This window comes from Saimiri boliviensis, unplaced genomic scaffold, assembly GCF_048565385.1.
Source record: "Saimiri boliviensis isolate mSaiBol1 unplaced genomic scaffold, mSaiBol1.pri Scaffold_26, whole genome shotgun sequence".
NCBI lineage: Eukaryota > Metazoa > Chordata > Mammalia > Primates > Cebidae > Saimiri > Saimiri boliviensis.
Window position 1 is genome coordinate 24746 of NW_027412509.1, and position 22296 is coordinate 47041.

The following is a 22296-nucleotide window of genomic DNA, read 5'->3' on the forward strand; positions in this document are numbered from 1 at the left end:
AGTGCGATGGCAATAAGGCCGGCATAGCCTGTCGTTCTTGGATCGCCCACGTGGGTTGGATCGCTACGTCACGCCACACTTGCCGAGCTCAGCGCCATCTTGAGTGTGGCGTCTTGATGCTCCTCTTTCTCGGGCGTCCGCATGGTTCTCTAAATGGTCCCCCAAATTTATCTAAATGGCCCCCTAAACCCCAAGGATTAGTCCAACTGGCTCAAGAGACGATTATTTCCCCCGAGTAACTCTGCAATGCCTATATGCACATCGCAGTCCAGCAGTGGGATGGGAGGGTAGACTCGATGGCCCGGCGGGCCGCTGGAAGGAGGCTGCCCTGAGATTGTCGCGACGGCAGTGACCGCTCGGGACGGACCCTAACCAGAGCCCTAGAGTGAGGGGACCGCTATGCCGTGCGGGGCCCGCGGGCTGTCCCACTCGAAGGCAGGAGCCGGCATCGCTCGAGTCCCCTTGATGCATGAATCCCTGTGTGCTTGGCACGGTGCCCACTTGTTGACCGGCTTGACCGACGAACGTCGGACCTGGTGGTGGGCAAACGGGGTCGCTTGCCCACGGGACTAGGGGTGCACTGCCCTGGGCGGGCGCGAGGGCATAGGAGAGGGACGGTGCGGCCCAGGTGCCTGGGTCTCGGCCTCGTGACCTTGTTGCTCGTCGTGGGGCTTCCGTCCACTTGCACTGAGACTGTACTTGATCGAAGGCGCCCAGGCGAGGGAGGCGGGCACCTCCGCGGGTACTGGGCTGGGCACCGCCCGGGGCGAGCGCGGCCCAGCACCCCGCCTTCCCCTCCCCCGCGCTGGCAGCCGTCGTGCGCCCGCCACCGCCCCCTCTTCCCTCCCCCTCCTTCCGAGCAGTCGCGGGGAGGGCGAGAGGGGGAGGGAAAGGAGCTGGGCGGGCAGCTTTGCCGCGCTTTGGCTTTCTGCGTCAGCAGCCCCAGCAAAACAGCTGCGGGAGCGCGAGCGTCCAGAACGCGCTCGCGCACCCCTCCCCCGCGGCCTCGGCGCCGCTAAGACCCCGACAAACTCCGGCCTTGAATGACAGAGCGACCGGCGACTGCGCAGCGCGGGACGCGCCGGGGCACTGCCGCTTTAAGCACGCTTGTCCATTGTTCGGAATCGAGCCAATGAGCGAGCGCCCGCTCCCTGCGCTCAGCCAATAGCGTCTGGGCATGGGAAGCCGAGCGCCGCCCACTAATCTATATTAAAGCTTCTGGCGCCGCGTGAGTCCCCCACTGGCTGCTCTGAAAAGCCATCTTTGCATTGTTCCTCGTCCGACTCCTTGCTCGCCGCAGCCGCCTCCGCCGCGCGCCTCCTTCGCCGTCGCGGACTCCGGCAGCTTAATCGCCAGAGTCCTTGAACTCTCGCTTTTTTTTAAATACCCCGCATCGGATCACCGGCGTGCCCCACCATGTCAGACGCAGCGGTAGACACCAGCTCCGAAATCACCACCAAGGTGAGGTTGGACGCCGCCCGCCCCCTCGGGGTCCGCGCGCCGCCGCCCGGGCCACGTTTGGAGCGCAACAGCTGGACTGCTTCAAGCCCGCTGTTGCTTCCTCTTGTGGTGAAACGGCTCGCCCCCGGCGCGGTGCCCTCAGGCAGCCCACTCTTTGTGTGGTGCGGGGGAGGGGGCGGGAATTGCCGCGGGCAGACGTGAAGCCCGTCGGGGAGTGAGCCCGGGGTTCGGCGCAGAGGCTAGCTCAGTGCTCTCCAAACTAGTCTGTGAGCCGTCCAAGTGGCGGCGGGAGGAGAAGGACCTGGCTGGGGGTCGTCGGCCCGCCGGGCGCACGGAAATAACTTTGAAACTCGAGCGCGTTGGGAATCGGAAGTGCTGGGGGGCGCGTGTTGGGGCGCGGGCCGGCCGCGGGAAGTGGCTGCAAGCGCTCGCCGGCCGCGCTCCTCTTTGTTAGGCTCCAGGCCGCCGGTTTTGCGCCCTGCAGCGGACCCGAGGTGGTTTATCTGGACTAAGCCCCGATAAGGCGGATGGGGCGGCGGGCCCGAGGGCCGCGACGTCGGTCGTCCTCGCGGAGGTGTGACGGGCTTATCGGCTTTGGGCGCCCGGGGAGGCGGGGGTGGGCGCCCTTCGAGGTGAGTGCGCCGGGAGCAGCCGCCCAGCTTCAGTCATGCAACCGCGGTGCCGGGCTTGGCTGTGGAGGCGAGCCCACGCGTCGTAGGGGGAGGAAAGAGAAAGTGAAGCGCGGGGCCACGGCGACGATGGGCGCCCCCGGCGGCTGCCCGGGAGCATCGTGTGTGCCGCAGCTCGGGGCGACGCGGACCAGCACCGCGGCCGCGACAGGCCGGTGGTGGCCGAACTGGGGGGGGCTTCCCGGGACCCGAGGCGGGTTTAACTGCCAATGGCTATGAGGTCCTGCGCGCCTGGCGCGGCTCCGCTCCTGTTCTCAGCGCCGCCTTGGTCCCGCTGTCCGCCCTGGGTACGGTCTCCGCCCTCGGCGGGAGCGCAGAGGTCTCAGACGGACTGGTTTTTTCTGAATCCTTCGGCCCTCGTTCGCGCCCTGTGTGCCCCTGTGGGGATTGGCGCAAGTCACCTTGGCGTCTCTTTAATCTTTGTGCCCCTGGCGTCACCTCTGGTTCTCCCAGGGGCGACTCCCTTGGCAGAGCCGAACTCGGCCCCGGTTCTCCGCAGGGGCTCGTGGTGGCCCCTTCTGGTTTCAGTCCGGGAACCAGTTTATGGGGGGAGAAAACCGTTCCTAGCGCTGGGCCTCGGTGTTCGATTTTTTCCGAAGCAGTAAAAGATGAATTACCGCGAGGGCGATGAGTAGCTGGAGATGCACATCCCCGACAATCTCAGACTAACGCAGCCGGTTGGATTTCGGGGCAATCTCCCGCAAGACTTTGCCCGCCAAATGCAGTCATTCAGGCCCGCGAATCTCGACTGCCGGGGTGGCAGCAGGGGGGCGTCGAGTTGAGAGTCCCGCTGCCTGAGGCGCCACTTGGGCGCGTGGCACGGCGAGCTCTGCTTGCCGGCCGGGAGTCTCCAAGGCCGGGGACGCACTCGGCTGCCCCAGGCCACGTGCTCTCTGCGCGCGATGCGTGCTGAGGCCCGCGCGCAAAGCCCGCCGGGCGGGGGATGCGCGCCTGCGCGCCGCGACCTCCCTGCCCCCACCTGCTCCCCGGGGCTTCGGCCACCAGGGGGCGAGAGCGGGCGGCACCAGGGTCCGCGGAGCCGGGCGGGCGGGACGGAGAGGGCAAACAGGTGGGCCTGAGGACGCTTGTGGACAGCGACCGAGGGCCTCCCGCAATCCGGCCGTGGGACGCTTGTTGGTGTTGGCGGCCGTGTCGTATGGAAAAAGTTAAGGGACGCCGGGGCGGCATTGCCTTTTAGAACACAGGTGGAGTCCCATCCCTGAGGTGCGGTCCGGACCCCGAACCGCCGCGAGGAGGCCGGGACTTGGTCGCTCCAGGCAGCGCTTCTGAGTGGGCGGCAGGCCCCGGCCTGGGGCACCGCCAAGCAGCAGTCTGCGGCCTCTCGAACAGCGGTTGGATTTGGGGTTCGGTGTGCTTTGGCGTCTTCAGCGACCTGTCCTGGCCAGGGCTCGCAGCTGGGGCCAGTCGGTGCGGCCTCACTGGTTTTCCCAGGCTGGCGCGCTGGTGGGGCTCTCCCTGCGCGCAGGCTCCTCCCTCGTAGCCTTATTTATTTCTGGAACATAACCTGTCGCCTTCCAAGACGGCTTGCGGGGCGGAGCTCCCTGCACTTGGAAGCAGGCTGATGGGCGTGAGTGTCCGGGGCTCGTCCACCCGGCCCGACGGGTTGGAGCTGTGGCGCCGCATGGCTCCTAGCAAGCGCCAAGCGGCAGTGGGAACCCGCTGTAGCGGGTCTTAAAGGATGGGAAACCCGATCACAGACGCCCCTGCGGGCCTTCCTTCCACTGGACTAGCAGGAGACACTAGTCCCACAGGGGTGTCAGGTCATTCTCCCCATGTCGCATGCGACTCTTGGGATGGACAGAGCAGCCCTATGGACCTGTCGTTAGTTGTCAGTGCCTTTGCGTGCCCTGGGTTGCTCAGAAGACTTACTGGTTCCTTCTTCCCTTATGAAGGACTTGAAGGAGAAGAAGGAAGTTGTGGAAGAGGCGGAAAATGGAAGAGACGCCCCTGCTAACGGGAATGCGGTGAGTGTCCGCCTTACCCTCCTGAGCCGTGGCAGCTACTGCCCCACAGTTTTTCTTGCTGTACTTAAAACATACATATATATAGTTTTGCACAGTGGCAGTATTGTAGCCAATGAGGTTTACCTGAAGCGCGATTATTGCCAGTTAAATATATGTAAAAACCTTTTGAGCGGCGCCTGAACAAGAATAGGTTCCGAGGAGTCCCCCTGCTCAGAGTTTGGACTTGGCTCAGGGAAGGGGAAGCCCGAGCCCCTAGAGCCGTTAATGTGCAGGTTTCACTATGGAGCCTGGGGGGTGTTTCCTGGAGAAGGGTCTCTGGGGAGGGCTGGGCTGGGCTGTAGATGCATCGGTGGGCTCTGGTGGGAGGCCTGGGGCGAACGCTGGCCAGCCTTGGGTCGGTTGATAATGACTTGACCTGCTTTCTGCCGAGGAGAATGAGGAAAACGGGGAGCAGGAGGCTGACAACGAGGTGGATGAAGAAGAGGAAGAAGGTGGGGAGGAGGAGGAGGAGGAGGAGGAAGGCGACGGTGAGTGCTCGTCTCCCTCTCAGTTGGCGCTGTTTCCTGGTCTTGTCTGGCAGAAGGGGAAGGAGTGGGGCCTTCAGGGAGTGGGACCATGATACTAGGGGCCAGTGGACCACATGGTCCTGGGCTCACACCTCAAAGTGTCTTTCGTGCAGCTCTGAAAGCCACCGATCTGTTGCCTCGCCTCTTGGGGTCCAGCTGCTTGGACCTCTGGAGATGCCCACCTGTGCAGTGGGTATGGGTGCCCTGACAGATGCCCACCTGTGCAGTGGGTATGGCCCAGTTGCAGGCAGTAGAGGCAGAGCTGGGACCTTGTGGTCCTCCACAGCTTCCTTGGGATTTCCCTAGGAGCCACCTTAGGAGGGCAGTGTGCTTTACCTGGCCTTTGAATCTCTCCAGGTGAGGAGGAGGATGGAGACGAAGATGAGGAAGCCGAGTCTGCTACGGGCAAGCGGGCAGCTGAAGATGATGAGGTGGGTTCTAGCTTGAAAAGAAGCAGGGGGTGGGGTTGGCATCTTGGGTCTCCCCTCCCGCCTCTAGCCGAGTCTGTGCCTGAGGCACTCAAACCGTGGACAGAGTGATTCTGATTTCATAGGTGGGCATTGTGGTCCTGAATCTCAGGAATAGGAAGGAACAGGCCTGGGCCCAACTTCCCAGAGGCCTTGGGCTGTGGCCCTGGGGGTCCCTGGTCCTTGGTCTGCTGGTGGGAACTGAGTGGGCTGGATAGGGCCACTGGGGTTGGAGGGGCCTTGACAGTCTTTTTCTGCCCAGGATGATGATGTCGATACCAAGAAGCAGAAGACCGACGAGGATGATTAGACAGCAAAAAAGGAAAAGTTAAACTAAAAAAAAACAAAACAAAAAAAAACAAAAAAAGGCCGCCGTGACCTATTCACCTTCCACTTCCCGTCTCAGAATCTAAACGTGGTCACCTTCGAGTAGAGAGGCCGCCCGCCCGCCCACCGCGGGCAGTGCCACCCGCAGATGACACGACGCGCTCTCCACTACCCAACCCAAACCATGAGAATTTGCAACAGGGGAGGAAAAAACCAAACTTTCAAGGCCCTGCTTTTTTTCTTAAAAGTACTTTAAAAAGGAAATTTGTTTGTATTTTTTATTTACATTTTATATTTTTGTACATATTGTTAGGGTCAGCCATTTTTAATGATCTCGGATGACCAAACCAGCCTTCGGAGCGTTCTCTGTCCTACTTCTGACTTTACTTGTGGTGTGACCATGTTCATTATAATCTCAAAGGAGAAAAAAAACCTTGTAAAAAAAAGCGAAAACGACAACAGAAAAACAATCGTATTCCGAGCATTCCAGTACCTTTGTTGTGTATGTACTTAGCTGTACTATAAGTAGTTGGTTTGTATGAGATGGTTAAAAGGCCAAAGATTAAAAGGTTTCCTTTTTTTCCTTTTTTGTCTATGAAGTTGCTGTTTATTTTTTTTGGCCTGTTTGATGTATGTGTGAAACAATGTTGTCCAACAATAAACAGGAATTTTATTTTGCTGAGTTGTTCTAACAAAGCTGTCTCAAAGCCTGGTTTGTCTGTTTCAGTTTCTTTAGACCTTCAGGGCACATGGATAGGAGAGGGGGATGATCCTGGGGACAGTGGGTTGAAGCAGTTGGATGTGACCTGTGCCACCAGTCTGGTGGCTGTTCAGGGACTGAGCTGCAGTTGTGGGGGCTGCTTGCGGGGCAGTCGGTGATTGCCCCAAGAAGCCTTAACTGGGGATGAGGACTCCATCACTGGGTGCTACATGGGGACCCTGGTTCCTTGGAGGTGGGAGTATAAGTCCTGGGCACTGGAAGAAGAGGCTACACATAGGACTGCCATTCTGTGGAGTGCAGGCTGGTAGTGGCACAGACCCAAGAGAACTTGCCAGGCTTCTCAAGATGCCACCAAGGGGTGGCTTTGCTTCTGCAGGCCTCACCCATTTAGCTCCACGGTGTGGCTCCCCCTGCTGGTGGCACGTCCTATCTGCTGGCCCCTTAGGCTTGCCGGTGCTTTGGTTTTCCAGGGCTCTGGTGCAGCCTGGCTGTCATCCAACCTTTGGCTTCCAGGTCCCTTAGGTTAGCTGGGCAGGCCCACCCTGCCTGTCCCTTGAACACAGTTGGAGAAGTTACTATGCTGTTTGGATTTTCACAGAGGGCTGTGAGCAGTGGGTCAGGATAGCCAACCGGAGGAAGCGCCACCTCAGCCCAAGCCCTCAGAGGTGGAGGTGAGGATTAGCGCTCACCAGGAATCTTCTGGGATCCTCCAATGAGAGCTGCAGAGGTTGGGACAGGTGCTGCCAGTGGGCCTGCTACCGATGTAGGACGTGGGGAAGCCATCGAGGGGTTTCTGCAGGAAAACTCGCTGGAGAGGACTGAGGTGTCTGCAGAGGTCTGGCCTGGGTTGTTGGGGGGACTGGGAAGAAGGGCAATGTGTGTAGTGAAGACAGCAAGAGGCCGGTTCCCTCCTGCCCCTCAGCACACCGGCTCCTGTGCACCAGGTGCCAGAGTTCTGGGGGGACCTTACCCTTCTCTGGCTGGAGCTGTCATCCTCATGGGGCCGCTCAGGCTGCCTGTCCAGCATGTCCCCAGACAGCTGCCACCAGGATTGGGGCAGGTTGAGGCTTTGGTAGGAGGGACCCTCTGACCTGTGTCTACCCCACACCACCTGCAGAGCCTGGGTGTCTGCATCCTGGTTCATCCAGGGAAGAAAGGGAGGGTCCGGAGTCAAAACACCAGCTCCTCTCTGTCCTGCAGCCCAGGGCAGCTCAGTACCGCCATGTTTCCAAGCTTGGTGCCCAGGAGAATGTCTCTAAGGCAGGAATGCAGGTGAAGTCCATGCAGGAAGGCCACACGCGGCAGACAGCACTTGGAGCTGAGAGCAGGTCTCACCCAGCTCCCTCAGCCTGCAGTCCTGCTCAGAACCACTACTGCGACGCCCCCTGAAAGGGGAGGAGCTGAGCCCTGGTCGCACACAGACGGGGCAGCCTCATTACCATGAGGCAAGAAACTGAACCTTGTGGGCTTCAGTCCTTCTCTGCAAAATGGGAACAACAGAATGAGGCATGAGCCAGGGCACAGGGCGGCCTTGCTAGGTTGCCCTGAGACACCGACATCAGCGGAGGTGCTGCCTGAGCTGCCTCATCTCGCCAAAGGTTTGGCCTGGAACAGGATTTGCTGCTGCCAGCAGAACACAATTGCCCTTAGTCCTGAGCCTGGCACACAATTAGCCACTGCCTGAGGATATGCTTCAGGGCCCAGAGTCACCTTGCCCACTCCCAAAGTCCCTGAATGGCCTCCCACTGGAGCCCAGGTGAAAAGATTAGCAGGAAATGGGTGCCCTCTGGTGGACACAGAAGAACTGCAACGTGTTCCTCTGCCCAGGATTCTGTTCGGTCCAGGAAAAACCCTTCGGTGGGCCCTGGTCCCAAGGTAGGTAACTTTAGTCACCTCCACACCCTGACCCACCAACAAGACCTTTCTCCTTCTCTGTTGCTGGAACCCCAGTCAGATGTCACAGTCAGTAGTCCTTTCCCAGGCCTTCCCTCTGGGCAACTGACGTCCCCTCCCAGGGGACTATCTCTTACATGGAACAAGAGCTGGAGGCTAGGGTCCACTCTTCCACTCCTGAAGGCCTTGGGATTCCCTGCGGCGACAAGCGCTCCTGCCCAGCTCTGTTCAAATGTGTGGTGTGCATGGTGTCTGCCAGGGCAGGCCTGTTCCTGAGTTCTCTCCAGTGCCAAGTACAGCACACAGGGAAGGAAGGGCCTCATGTAGTACACTCCCTCACTAGATGCCACGCGCCCTCACTAGACTCCATGTGCCCTCACTAGAATCCATGCGCTCTCACTAGACGCGACGTGCCCTCACTAGACTCCACGTGCCCTCACTAGACTCTACGCGCCCTCACTAGAATCTACACGCCCTCACCAGAATCCATGCCCCCTCACTAGACACCGCCTGCCCTCACTAGATGCCCTGCGCCCTCACTAGATGCCACGATCCCTCACAAGACGCCACGATCCCTCATTAAAATCCACGCGCTCTCACTAGACGCCACGCGCTCTCACTAGAATTCCACCTTCCCTCACTGGGACTGCTACCCTGGGTGCAATCCCACGGCCCTCTGTTACTAGAATGAGGGGCAAGGAGTCAGGGGCTTGCAGCTCTACCTCCTGGCTCTCTCTTGGCTGTTGGCTACACACTCCCAGTATCTAACACTGCCTCTCCTCTGCTGCCATCACAAGCTGTGGGGGGTCAGGATCCTCAGCCTCCGTTCTTAACTCCAACCGGATCTCAGTCCTTCCCCGGCCTTGCTGCCTAGTCTCCCTCTACCAGGCCACCTCTGCGGGTCGAATGCCTGTGTCCCAGATACAGACTGGCCCTGCCTGCCTCAGGGCCCAGGCCACAGCATGGTGTCCTCTTGGTGGGAGCTGCTTCATGGGGTTGGACTCCTTGGATCTCGCATTATTTGGAGCCTGCTTGAGTCTGGCTGAGCCTCACAGGTCAGGTCCCCGCTATGCCCAACCTGTCTGCCCAGGAGCCCATCTCCTTGATGCAAGTGTGGTCAGTTTCGCAGTGTGGCTACCTGTCCTCCCTGTACCCCAAGCCCATGGAGAGGCATGGGCAGAGCCAGCCAGGGAAGCGGGCAGAGCTGTGTTTTGAGCTACTCCTCTTGGGATACCTCAGCCTATGCTCATGGGTCTGGCCTGAGCTCAGAGAGGTGATGGAAACGCAGATTAGGAAACATGGCTGAGGGCCGGGCACGGTGGCTCAAGCCTGTAATCCCAGCACTTTGGGAGGCCGAGGCGGGTGGATCACGAGGTCGAGAGATCGAGACCAACCTGGTCAACATGGTGAAACCCCGTCTCTACTAAAAATACAAAACATTAGCTGGGCATGGTGGCCCGTGCCTGTAATCCCAGCTACTCGGGAGACTGAGGCAGGAGAATTGCCTGAACCCGGGAGGCGGAGGTTGCGGTGAGCCGAGATCGTGCCATTGCACTCCAGCCTGGGCAACAAGAGCGAAACTCCGTCTAAAAAAAAAAAAAAAAAAAAAAGGAAACATGGCTGAAACAATATGAGGCCTCCTGACACACTGACCTTACTCATACACTGGATGAATGACAATGCATTATTTGCAGAGAAGGCCTAGCAGCCAGTGACTGGTGTGGCTTCCATGAAGTCCTGAGCACAGCCAAGGAACCCAGCTTCAAGGGTGGGTGCTCCCATGGGCTCTCTATCAAGGCTGTCACCCACAGCAACAAGAAGGACCAGGTGGTCACTTGAAGCAACCTCATTTTACATGCACTCATGTGGGGATCCCACTATGAGGCTCTGGGCAGGGAGCAGATCCCTTACCGAAAGGAGAAGCTGGTGGATTCCTGGCTCTCCAAGGTCCCAGGGAACATCTATTGTTTTTGCTACCAGCAGCCATCCCTTCATCCTATTCTTGGCAGCAATGCCCTGAAGCAATGTTTTTTTTTTTTTTTTTTTTTTTTTTGAGATGGAGTCTTGCTCTTGCTCGTTGCCCAGGCTGGAGGGCAGTGGCGTGATCTTGGCTCACTGCAACCTCTGCCTCCTGGGTTCAAGCAATTCTCCTGCTTCAGCCTCCTGAGTAGCTGGGATTACAGGTGTGAGCCACCTGGCCCCAGCTTTCCTTCTGAATGTCCTCTCTCCCACACTCAGACAAGCCCCAGGGCAGAACATGTGACTTATTCCTGGCCAATCAGTGGCCTGAAGTGCCCTGGCCACATTGGTTGGTTCAAAGTTGGTGCGTGACCCAAGTCATACAGTCAGAACTAGTTCTGGAACTTTTTTCCCTTTCTTTCTTTGTTTCTTTTTCTTTTTTTTTTTTTTTTTGAGACGGAGTTTCGCTCTTGTTACCCAGGCTGGAGTGCAATGGCGCGATCTCGGCTCACCACAACCTCCGCCTCCTGGGTTCAGGCAATTCTCCTGCCTCAGCCTCCTGAGTAGCTTGGATTACAGGCATGTGCCACCATGCCCAGCTACTTTTTTGTATTTTTAGTAGAGACGGGGTTTCACCATGTTGACCAGGATGGTCTCGATCTCTTGACCTCGTGATCCACCCGCCTCGGCCTCCCAAAGTGCTGGGATTACAGGCTTGAGCCACCGCGCCTGGCAGGTTCAAGCAATTCTCCTGCCTCTGCCTCCAGAGTAGCTGGTGCTCACCACTACACCTGGCTAATTTTCTGTATTTTTAGTAGAGATGGGATTTTGCCATGTTGGCCAGGCTGGTCTTGAACTCCTGACCATGTGATCCGCCCGCCTCAGCCTCCCAAAGTGCTAGGATTACAGGCATGAACCACCATGCCTGGCCACAATTTTTATTTTTATTTTTATTTTTATTTTATTTTATTTTATTTTTTTGAGACGGAGTTTCACTCTTGTTACCCAGGCTGGAGTGCAATGGCGCGATCTCGGCTCACCACAACCTCCGCCTCCTGGGTTCAGGCAATTCTCCTGCCTCAGCCTCCTGAGTAGCTGGGATTACAGGCACGTGCCACCATGCCCAGCTAATGTTTTGTATTTTTAGTAGAGACAGGGTTTCACCGTGTTGACCAGGATGGTCTCGATCTCTCGACCTCGTGATCCACCCGCCTCGGCCTCCCCACAATTTTTATTTTTTAATTTTTTTATTGGGTTGCTGGAAAGGTAAGAAACATTTGGTTTTGTCCCTCAGGGATTTAAACTTAAGAGGCTGAGAAGATGAGGATGCAGTCTACTCAGAGAGGAGCAGAGCTGAGCCAAGAGGCAGAGGAACCTCACGTTCTGATGACATTGCTTGATCTCTTCAATCCAGCCATGCAGAGTATTCAGTTATGCAAGCCAGTAAATTTCCTCCTGGTTTAGGCTAGTTCAGGTTGGGTTTTCTGTCATCTGTACCTGAAAGACTCCCAACTAATAAACGGAAAATGCAGGGCTTCAGGCTCCAGTCTCCAGGGACAACCAAGTCTCCATGAACAAAGACAGCTTGTTTGTGGGGGACAGAGGTGTGGGCATGCCTTCTCTGGTGTGGTTTCCAGATTTGGAGGAATAGAGAGAGGTGAGTTAGCCTCAGAAGAGGCTGTGATGGTCATGGTCCGTCTCTCAGCAGGATCTGAGTCCTGCCTGAACCATTCCAGCCAGTTGGGGGGAAGGCAGGGGTCATCTGAGCTGCCCACCTGGAGTCCTCTGTGTGGAGCCCCCATCCCCTCTTCTCCTGCCCACAGTGATCTCTGGCCCTCTGACCTCCGAGTGCTCCCACTGGGCCTTACAGCCAAACACACACACTGAAGTAACTTGATGGCCCTGGGAGGCTCCTGGTTAAGGTGTGAGATCCCATCTTCAGGCAGCCTGGAACCTCCCAGTTGTCTCTCTGCCCCAAGGTGTACCTGATAAAGGGGAGGTGACTCCATCCTGTCTGGAGAAATGCTAGGTTAAGCAATGCTAAAAGGGTTTTCTGGCATGGTGGCTCATGCCTGTAATCCCAGCACTTCAGGAAGCTGAGGTGGGAGGATCACTTGCGCTCAGGAGTTTGAGAGCTCAGGAGTTTGAGGCCAGCCCCAGCCTGGGCAACACGGTGACACCCTGTCTCTACAAAAATTAAAAAATTTGGAGTGATGGCACATGCACCTACAGTCCCAGCTACGTGGGAGGCTGTGGTGGGAGGATTGCTTGAGCTTGGCAGGTTGAGGCTGCAGTGAACCACTGCACCACTGCACTCCGGCCTGGGTGGTAAAGCAAAATCCTGTCTTAAAACAAAACCAACCAACTAACCAAACAAACAAAGATTTTCTTTCTGTAGAGTTCACTGCCACTAGGCAGTGCAGCAATATTCAGGTGTTCAAACCATGTCATCAGGAACCCGTCTACCTCCCGCCCTCTGTCAGTTCTGTTTTCCTTAGCATTGGTTTTGTTTTCGGACCATTTCACAGCTATAGTAGTATTGAACATGGTGACTACTTTCTTTCTTTTTTTTTTTTTTTTTTTTTTTGAGACGGAGTTTCACTCTTGTTACCCAGGCTGGAGTGCAATGGCACAATCTCGGCTCACTGCAACCTCCGCCTCCTGGGTTCAGGCAATTCTCCTGCCTCAGCCTCCTGAGTAGCTGGGATTACAGGCACGTGCCACGATGCCCAGCTAATTTTTTGTATTTTTAGTAGAGACGGGGTTTCACCATGTTGACCAGGATGGTCTCGATCTCTTGACCTCGTGATCCACCCGCCTCGGCCTCCCAAAGTGCTGGGATTACAGGCTTGAGCCACCGCGCCCGCTATGGTGACTACTTTCACAGCTTCTTCACCTAGCTTGGTGATAGGAGTGGGAGGGCTGAAAAGGTAATATGTTAACAGGACAGTTGTTGGTTTTTTCTTTGCTTTTTTTTTTTTTTGAGATGGAGCCTTGCACTGTGGCCAGCCTGGAGTACAATGGCAGGATCTCAGCTCACTGCAACCTCCATCTCCCGAGTTCAAGCAATTCTCCTCCCTCAGCCTCTCGAGTAGCTGGGTCTACAAGCACGCACCACCACACTCAGCTAATTTTTAAATTTTTAGTAGAGACGGGGTTTCACCATGTTGGCCAGGATGGACTTGATCTCTTGACCTTGTGATCCACCCGCCTTGGCCTACTAAAGTGCTGGGATTACAGGCATGAGCCACTGCACCAGGCCCCAATTGTCGGTTTTCTTTTTTTTTTTTTTTTTTTTTGAGACGGAGTTTCGCTCTTGTTACCCAGGCTGGAGTGCAATGGCACGATCTCGGCTCACCGCAACCTCCGCCTCCTGGGTTCAAGCAATTCTCCTGCCTCAGCCTCCCGAGTAGCTGGGATTACAGGCACGTGCCACCATGCCCAGCTAATGTTTTGTATTTTTAGTAGAGACGGGGTTTCACCATGTTGACCAGGATGGTCTCGATCTCTCGACCTCGTGATCCACCCGCCTTGGCCTCCCAAAGTGCTGGATTACAAGCTTGAGCCACCGCGCCCGGCCCAATTGTCGGTTTTCTAATGAAACTCATGAGAAGGCAGTATGACAGAGATCACGAGCCCTTTGGGAAGCCAGCAGCCCCTCATCCCCCTACTCCTAATTCAGCTGAGATGGGTCTGTGCTCTGCAGGTCCAGCTCGCGGGCCCGCTGGGACCCACCATCTCCGAAGGGGAACCAGTCTTTTTCCCCCGATGGTTCCAGCCCAAGTCCTGCGGAAGGCTCTCACTGGTCAGATCTGGTCATGTGACCCCATCCCCAAGTCAGTCTCACGGAGGCACTTGGACAGAGGGTGAGAATGGATTAGGTGTCTTCCCTTATGAAAAGTCAACGTTATGAATAGGAGGGAGGGCTGGGCAGGAGAAAGCAACTGATGTCTTCAGCATCCATTCCGTGGGTATTTGGGAAATTTCTTTTTTTTCTGAGACAGAGTCTCCTCTGTCGCTCAGGCTGGAGTGCAGTGGCATGATCTTGGCTCACTGCAACCTCTGCCCCCCCAGGTTCAAGTGATTCTCCTGCCTCAGACTCCCAAGTAGCTGGGACTACAAGTGCCCGCCACCATGCCTGGCTGATTTTTGTATTTTTAGTAGAGACGGGATTTCACCATGTTGTCCAGGCTGGTCTCAAACTCCTGACCTTGTAATCCACCCGCCTCAGCCTCCCAAACTGCTGGGATTACAGGCATGAGCCACCATGCCTGGCGGAGGAATTTCAATACAATTCAAAATGGAAGCAGAGTGACCTGGGCCTGCTCTTGGGCAGGTGGGCCTGAAGTATGATTGCACCCAGTGGTAGTGGAACCACATGTCAATATTCCCCTTGGTATTGTCCCCGAGTACTTCTTTCACTTCCCTTTGTAGCTCTTCCACCACTAGGATGAGGCAGGAAGCTTGAGTCTCATTCCCTGAGGGAAGGACACAGCCTGGGTCAAGAAGGCACTGCTCAGCTTGAGTTTCAAAGTAGACTCTCTTTACTTATAGCAAGATGACCACTGGAAACCAAGCTCTCAAGAGTAGCAAAGGGTTAATGTGTTTTTATGTATCATGGACCAAAGTTCAGAGACATGACTACAGTGGGAGAGGATAGTGAGAAAGGGCCCTGCTGACTGCACAGGGAGGGGACAAGCCTTTCAAGGCCAACTGGGGTAGGGCTAGGAGCAGGAAAGAGACAATTTAGACATGAGTGACTTCATGGGCTGGCAGCTAGTGCCACAGGATGCCCCAGAGAGCACACAGGTCCTTCAGTGGATGCCAATGTAGGATGCCTGTGTCTTGGGGTGCCGAGCCACCAGCCTCTGAGGAACTATCCTCTCATCCCTGCTCTCTGGGTCTTTACAAGCAGAGGAAGGATACTGCTGTCTGAGGGGGGACAAACACAGCCTCGGCCCCACCACTGAGTGGCACTGTTCATCAAGATTAGCCACAGCTAGTTGAGACCTTGTCACATAGTTGGCCACCAGGCTCACTCACCACCACTCCTTTTGAGGTCGCTCCAGCCAAAAAACAGCCACCTGCTCTCTGGGTCAAAGTGGTTCACAGAAGGGACCAGATGATATCACAGCCAAGGACTTCTAAGGGAACAGGTGGCACCAGAGGATGGTGGATCCTCCACAGTTCTCACGCTCAGCCCTGTCCTGAAGATGCTGGGAGCAGGACAGGTCCAGCTCTGACCCTATGTGAGGGAGGCTTTAGGCAAGAAACTTCCCGTGAGGCCCTGGGCTTCTCATGTCTGGAACTGAGCTCACCAGCTCTGCTCCTCTCAAGGCGAGGACAAACACAGCCTCGCCCCCACCACCGAGTGTCACTGTTCATCAAGATTAGCAACTGCAGGTTACAGGGATTTTGGCAACTCTTCTACAGGCAGGATGGGAACAAATATCAGGGCTCTCAGGTGGCACAGTGTGACAAGGACCGGTGTAGCTCCAGCTGCTTATGGCGTAGGAGGCTCATATAGCAGAGGACTCAGCCACTGGAAGAGCTGAGGGGTCTGTGGGGGACTGAGGAGGTCTGAGTGGGGAATGTAAGGGGAACTGCAGGGTGACACTAAGGGGTGTCTTAGCTCAGCTGCTGTAACACAGTACCTTCAACTGGGTGGCTTATAAACAGCAAATATTGGCAGGGTGTGGTGGCTCATGCCTGTAATCTCAGCACTTTGGGAGGCTGAAGTGGGTGCATCACATGAGGTCAGGAGTTCGAGACCAGCCTGGACAACATGGTGAAACGACGTCTCTACTAAAAATCCAAAAGTTAGCCAGGCATGGTGGCAGGCACCTGTAATTCCAGCTACTCAGGAGGCTGAGGCAGGAGAATTGCTTGAACCCAGGAGGTGGAGATTGCAGTGAGCCAAGATCACACTATTGCACTCTAGCCTGGGTGACAAGAGCAAAACTCCATTAAAAAAAAAAAAAAAAAACCCAGCAAATATTTATTTCTTACAGTTCTGGAGGCTGGAAAATTGAAGATCAAAGGTGCTAGGTCTACAAAAACAGAAACAAAACAAAAGGGTGCTGGCACACTTGATGTGGGGTGAGCGCTGCTTCCTGGCTCATGGACAATGCCTCTTTGCTGCGTCCTCACATGGTGGAAAGAGGGAGGGTGCTCTCTGGGGTCTCTTTTTATAAGGGCACTAATCCCATTCATGAAGACTCCACTTCCTTGGCCTTATCTCCTCCCAAAGGCCCCACCTCCTAACACTTTCTCCTTAGGGAGACATAGGAATTTTGGGGGGATACCAACATTCAGACCATAGTAGGGGGAAACAGAGAAGGGACTGACGGGACCTGAGTGGGGACTGGGAAGAGAATATGGGGGACTCGAGGTAGGACTGCCCAGGGGCCTACTAAAACAACAAACTGGTTGGGCACAGTGAAGCTCACGCCTATAATTCCAGAACTTTTTTTTTTTTTTTTGAGACGGAGTTTCGCTCTTGTTACCCAGGCTGGAGTGCAATGGCGCGATCTCGGCTCACCGCAACCTCCGCCTCCTGGGTTCAGGCAATTCTCCTGCCTCAGCCTCCTGAGTAGCTGGGATTACAGGCACGCGCCACCACGCCCAGCTAATTTTTTGTATCTTTAGTAGAGATGGGGTTTCACCATGTTGACCAGGATGGTCTCGATCTCTCGACCTCGTGATCCACCCGCCTCAGCCTCCCAAAGTGCTGGGATTACAGGCTTGAGCCACCGCGCCCGGCCTCAATTCCAGAACTTTTGAGGCCAAGGTGGGGGGACTGCTTGAGCCCAGGAGTCTGAGACCAGTCTGGGCAACACAGTGCGACCTGTCTCTTTAAAACATTTAAAAAATTAAAGAGAAATTAAAAACAGTGACTTAACTTTTGCTGGTAGCCTCTTGTGCAATGACATGTTTTCAATGTAGCCATCCCAGTAGCTTTTTGCCTCCTCAGGTAGGGGGCCAAGGAGACGCCTGTGTGCAGAGGCATGGTTTTCCTTAGAATATCACTGTGTGCCGGGCGCGGTGGCTCAAGCCTGTAATCCCAGCACTTTGGGAGGACGAGGCGGGTGGATCACAAGGTCAAGAGATCGAGACCATCCTGGTCAACATGGTGAAACCCTGTCTCTACTAAAAATACAAAAAATTAGCTGGGCATGGTGGCGTGTGCCTGTAATCCCAGCTACTCAGGAGGCTGAGGCAGGAGAATTGCCTGAACCCAGGAGGCGGAGGTTGCGGTGAGCCGAGATTGCGCCATTGCACTCCAGCCTGGGTAACAAGAGTGAAACTCCACCTCAAAAAAAAAAAAAAAAAAAAAAAAAAAAAAAGAATATCACTGTGTATCTCCTCCAGAAATACCATTAGGTCCACAGCTGAGGTTCTCGGATTTGGTGCTATAACATCATTTGTAGCCTATAAATGTTTGAGGATCACTTTGGTTATAAAACTATTTTAATATCCATAAAATGTCTTTTTTTTTTTTTTTTTTTTGAGACGGAGTCTTGCTCTGTTGCCTAGGCTGGAGTGCAGTGGTACGATCTCAGCTCACTGCAACCTCCGTCTTCTGGGTTCAAGTGATTCTCCTGCCTCAGTCTCCTGAGTAGCTGGCATTACAGGCTAATTTTGAGCTGCCACACCTGGCTAATTTTTGTATTTTTAGTAGAGATGGGGTTTCACCATGTTGGCCAGGCTGATCTCAAACTCCTGACCTCGTGATCCGCCCGCCTCAGCTTCCCAAAGTGTTGGGATTACAGGCTTGAGCCACTGTGCCCACCAAAAGAGTCTTTTTTTTTTTTTTTTTCTTGAGATGGAGTTTCGCTCTTGTTACCCAGGCTGGAGTGCAATAGCATGATCTCGGCTCACCGCAACCTCTGCCTCCTGGGTTCAGGCAATTCTCCTGCCTCAGCCTCCTGAGTTGCTGGGATTACAGGCACGTGCCACCATGCCCAGCTAATTTTTTATATTTTTAGTAGAGACGGGGTTTCACCATGTTGACCAGGATGGTCTCGATCTCTTGACCTCGTGATCCACCCGCCTTGGCCTCCCAAAGTGCTGGGATTACAGGATTGAGCCACTGCACCGGCCAAAAATGTCTACTTTTAAGTAAATCTGCTTTTATTTTCTTGGAATCCTCCAAGAAAAACTGGTTATAATCTTAGCCTAATTTTACCAAATTAATATTTATTATTCAAAATTTTCAATATTTGTTAAATTATATTCAGCTTGTTGCTGAATATAAGCCAATTAAAAGTTGGTATATACCTGCCAGAAGAGATGATTGGGATTCTAATCCTGACATAAAGCAATAAAATGTAATTTTAAGTTCTGTAAACAGGTAGACCAATCATCTCCACTTGATTATGCCAGAGTACCTTGTGACCCATAAAATACTCAGATAGCATATTATATATCTCAAATGCACATAATTTAGCTCAAGATGAATTAATATTATATATAAAGCATTCAAGTAATAATAACTTTGCTTATCCTCTTATAACAGAGAAGAGTTATTTGGGTGATGATTTGAGTAAGTCAATTCACTTAAGAAGCCATTCTAAGGTATCTGAGTAGATGCCTTTTCCTTTGAATGCATTTTCTCTAATAAGTGTAAGAATTCAAAACCATTCTATTGAACCAAGAGCTCAGAGTTCAGAAGTGGGTGGTCAATACCCATTTGTTGCTACAGCTGCCAGTAATGGGGTTTGAGGGTATGTTTCTTTCTTTCTTTTTTTTTTTTGAGACAGAGTTTTGCTCTTGCTACCCAGGCTGCAGCGCAATGGCGTGATCTCAGCTCACCGCAACCTCCGCCTCCTGGATTCAGGCAATTCTCCTGCCTCAGCCTCCTGAGTAGCTGGGCTTACAGGCACATGCCACCATGTCCAGCTAATTTTTTGTATTTTTAGTAGAGACGGGGTTTCACCATGTTGACCAGGATGGTCTCGATCTCTTGACCTTGTGATCCACCCGCCTCGGCCTCCCAAAGTGCTGGGATTACAGGCTTGAGCCACCGCGCCTGGCCACAAATATGTCTTTAAGAGCTTACCTGAGGTCCCCAAACTTTCTCTGTTCACAGCAATCTTAGTGTTTCAGTAATTTTTTTACAGTGCACCTAGGCCAAAATAAATATCTAACTCCTCTTTATTTAGTTAGGTTCAAACAACTTATAAAGTATTTCTGCCCTAACTTAGTAGCTTGCCATATTATTTTGGAGAAAAAAAAAACACATAAATTGAGAAAATAGTTTCTTTTCTTCTTTTTTTGAGGCAGGGACTCACTCTGTTGTTCAGGCTGGAGTGCAATGGTGTAATCTCGGCTCACTGCAACCTCTGCCTTCCAGGTTTAAATGATTTTCCTGCCTCAGCCTCCCAAGTAGCTGAGACTAAAGGCACATGCCACCACACCAGGCTAATTTTTTTTTTTTTTTTTTTTTTGGTAAAGACAGGATTTCATTGGGCCAGGCTGGTCTCTAACTCCTGGCCTCAAGTGATCAACCTGCTTTGGCCTCCCAGAGTGTGGGGATTACAGGCATGAGCCACTGTGCCTGGCTTAATTTTTTTTTTTTTTTTTTTTTTTTTGAGACGGAGTCTCACTCTGTTGCCAGACTGGAGTACAATGGCTGATCTTGGCTCACTGCAACTTCCACCTCCCGGGTTCAAGTGATTCTCCTGCCTCAGCCTCCCGAGTGGTTGGGACTACAAGCGCACACCACCATGCCCAGCTAATTTTTGTATTTTTAGTAGAGACAGGATTTCATCTTGTTGGCCAGAATGGACTCCATCTCCTGACCTCGTGATCCACCCACCTCAGCTTCCCAAAGGGCTGGGATTACATGCGTGAGCCACCACCCCGGGCAATTTCATTTTTAGTTAAAATGAATGACTTACTAATGGGGTGTGTGTGCCCCTTAGGCACTGCGCAGCTTTTCGAACCTTGGAATCTGATTGGTCACCACCACCCTCATCTCCTGTTCACGTTGATTTTCTCTGTGTTCTGGCTTCTTATCACCCAAACCTCTGCAAGCTCAGCTTCCCACAGATATTTCATCAAAGAGAATGCAGCACGACCTAATTTGAAACTTAACAGTCTTGAGCTAACAGTTAAGAGTTAATAGGACGGATGTTCAGTGCCACTGTATTTTCTTTGAAAATTAAAAAAATCCTGTGGGCTCCCTGTGAGTTTGTGAAAGTCTTCACCGAATTCCTGATTCTCATCCAACTCCACTCTTCAGTTTATTCAAAGCTACAGCTGAAGCTGTTTGGTTACAGATCAAATAAAATCACCAAAGAGAATTGCTAAGCCCATTATGTCTTCACTTTGAGGACCATTTTAACAGTGCGTTTTGAAAGCTGTAAAACAATTACCAGGTCACTGGCAAGAAGTTCTAAAAATAAACTTGACAATACAGGCTTAAAGTACTGTCCCACAGGCACAGGACAGTATTGTAACTAGAGAGGCTGGCCCTGCAGCTTAGCATGTTCTTTCTGGCTGTGATGTGGAGGAAAAATCAGGCAGGGAGGCCAGTTCTGCAGTCCTGAGATGGTTACAGGAACTGAGGTGGGGGCTGTGGGGATGGTGAGGACACAAACATGATGTTTATGAAGTGAAGTCAGCGGGCTAGGGTCTACTAGGCTGTGGGGCAGTAGGGCTGGGACAAAGGAGACAGCCCATGCCCTACACTGGGTGGATGTGTCCACCCACCCCTCTCACCCATGACTGGGGAGTGAAGGAAAGCAAGGGCACCTGACCTCTTTGCCTGACTTCTTCCTCATTTCTCTTCTCCACCCTACACTTGGCTGCAAGGGGAGGGCTTTCACCTCCTCCTATAATGCAAGGATTTCCCTCACATTGTAGCCTGAGTTCTCTGTATTCAACAGGTAATCAAGTATGGTCACCTGGTTCTTAATTACCAAGTTGATGACAGTTTAAGGGATTTAAAAACTCTTCTTTCTGAGTAAAGCCTGGCTTTCCAGACTTTTGGTTTGATGGAGATTCACAAATCCTGTTTTGGAAGTCAATAGCTGAACGTTGACTTCTTTCATTTATTTATTTAAAAGAAATAGAGACAGGGTCTTGCAATGTTTTCCAGGCTGATTTCGAACTCCTGGCCTCAAGTGATCCTCCCACTTGGCCTCCCAAAGTATTGGGATTGCAGTTGTGAGCCACCCATGCCTGGCCTTGAGTTTTTTCAGTTTCTACACCCCTCACTCCAGATTGATGCTGCCATTACTGTCTTCTTCACAACACCGATCATGATCTGAAATTATTTATTTACCTTCTCTCTCTTCCCATTAAAATCTAATGGGAGATTGTCCAGGTGTGGCAGCTCACACCTGTATTCCAGCACTTTGGGAGGTTGAAGCAGGATGTTCACTTGAGGTCAGGAGTTCGAGACCAGCCTGGTCAACACGGTGAAACCTGTCTCTATTAAAAATGCAAAAGTTAGCCGGGCGCGGTGGCTCAAGCCTGTAATCCCAGCACTTTGGGAGGCCGAGGCGGGTGGATCACGAGGTTGAGAGATCGAGACCATCCTGGTCAACATGGTGAAACCCCGTCTCTACTAAAAATACAAAAAACTAGCTGGGCATGGTGGCGCGTGCCTGTAATCCCAGCTACTTAGGAGGCTGAGGCAGGAGAATTGCCTGGGCCCAGGAGGTGGAGATTGCGGTGAGCCGAGATCGTGCCATTGCACTCCAGCCTGGGTAACAAGAGCGAAACTCCGTCTCAAAAAAAAAAAAAAAAAAAAAAAAAAATGCAAAAGTTGGCCGGGCGCGGTGGCTCAAGCCACTAATCCCAGCACTTTGGGAGGCTGAGGCAGGTGGATCACGAGGTCAAGAGATCGAGACCATCCTGGTCAATATGGTGAAAGCCCGCCTCTACTAAAAATACAAAAAATTAGCTGGGCTTGGTGGCACGTGCCTGTAATCTCAGCTACTCAGGAGGCTGAGGCAGGAGAATTGCCTGAATCCAGGAGGCGGAGGTTGCGGTGAGCCGAGATCGCGCCATTGCACTCCAGCCTGGGTAGCAAGAGTGAAACTCCGTCTCAAAAAAAAAAAAAAAAAAAAAAAAAAAGCAAAAGTTAGCTGTGGGTGGTGGCAGATGCCTGTAATCCCAGCGACTTGGGAGGCTGAGGCTGGAGAACTGCTGAACCTGCAAGGTGGAGGTTGCAGTGAGCTGAGACCATGCCACTGCACTCTAGCCTGGGCAACAAAA

At 53.5% G+C, this 22296-nt stretch overlaps 1 protein-coding gene and 1 pseudogene across 1 annotated transcript; both read left to right on the plus strand.

Moving 5' to 3' along the window:
• The first annotated feature begins 1219 nt into the window (after nt 1-1219).
• LOC101030120 (prothymosin alpha) lies at nt 1220-6191 on the plus strand. The gene is made up of 5 exons (XM_010341160.3): nt 1220-1461; nt 4064-4135; nt 4569-4662; nt 5059-5132; nt 5431-6191. The coding sequence occupies exons 1-5, from the start codon at nt 1417-1419 to the stop codon at nt 5476-5478; spliced, it is 333 nt and encodes a 110-aa protein (XP_010339462.3). The 5' UTR covers nt 1220-1416; the 3' UTR covers nt 5479-6191.
• LOC141583404 (U4 spliceosomal RNA) lies at nt 4219-4337 on the plus strand (annotated as a pseudogene).
• Nucleotides 6192-22296: the final 16105 nt, after the last annotated feature.

Excerpts from the sequence above, each read along its gene's own strand:
- LOC101030120 (XM_010341160.3), top strand. The coding sequence starts at position 1,417 with ATGTCAGACGCAGCGGTAGACACCAGCTCCGAAATCACCACCAAG. Across the intron at positions 1,462-4,063 it reads GCTCCGAAATCACCACCAAG|GACTTGAAGGAGAAGAAGGA; the intron begins GTGAGGTTGGAC and ends TCCCTTATGAAG. Across the intron at positions 5,133-5,430 it reads GGGCAGCTGAAGATGATGAG|GATGATGATGTCGATACCAA; the intron begins GTGGGTTCTAGC and ends TTTTCTGCCCAG.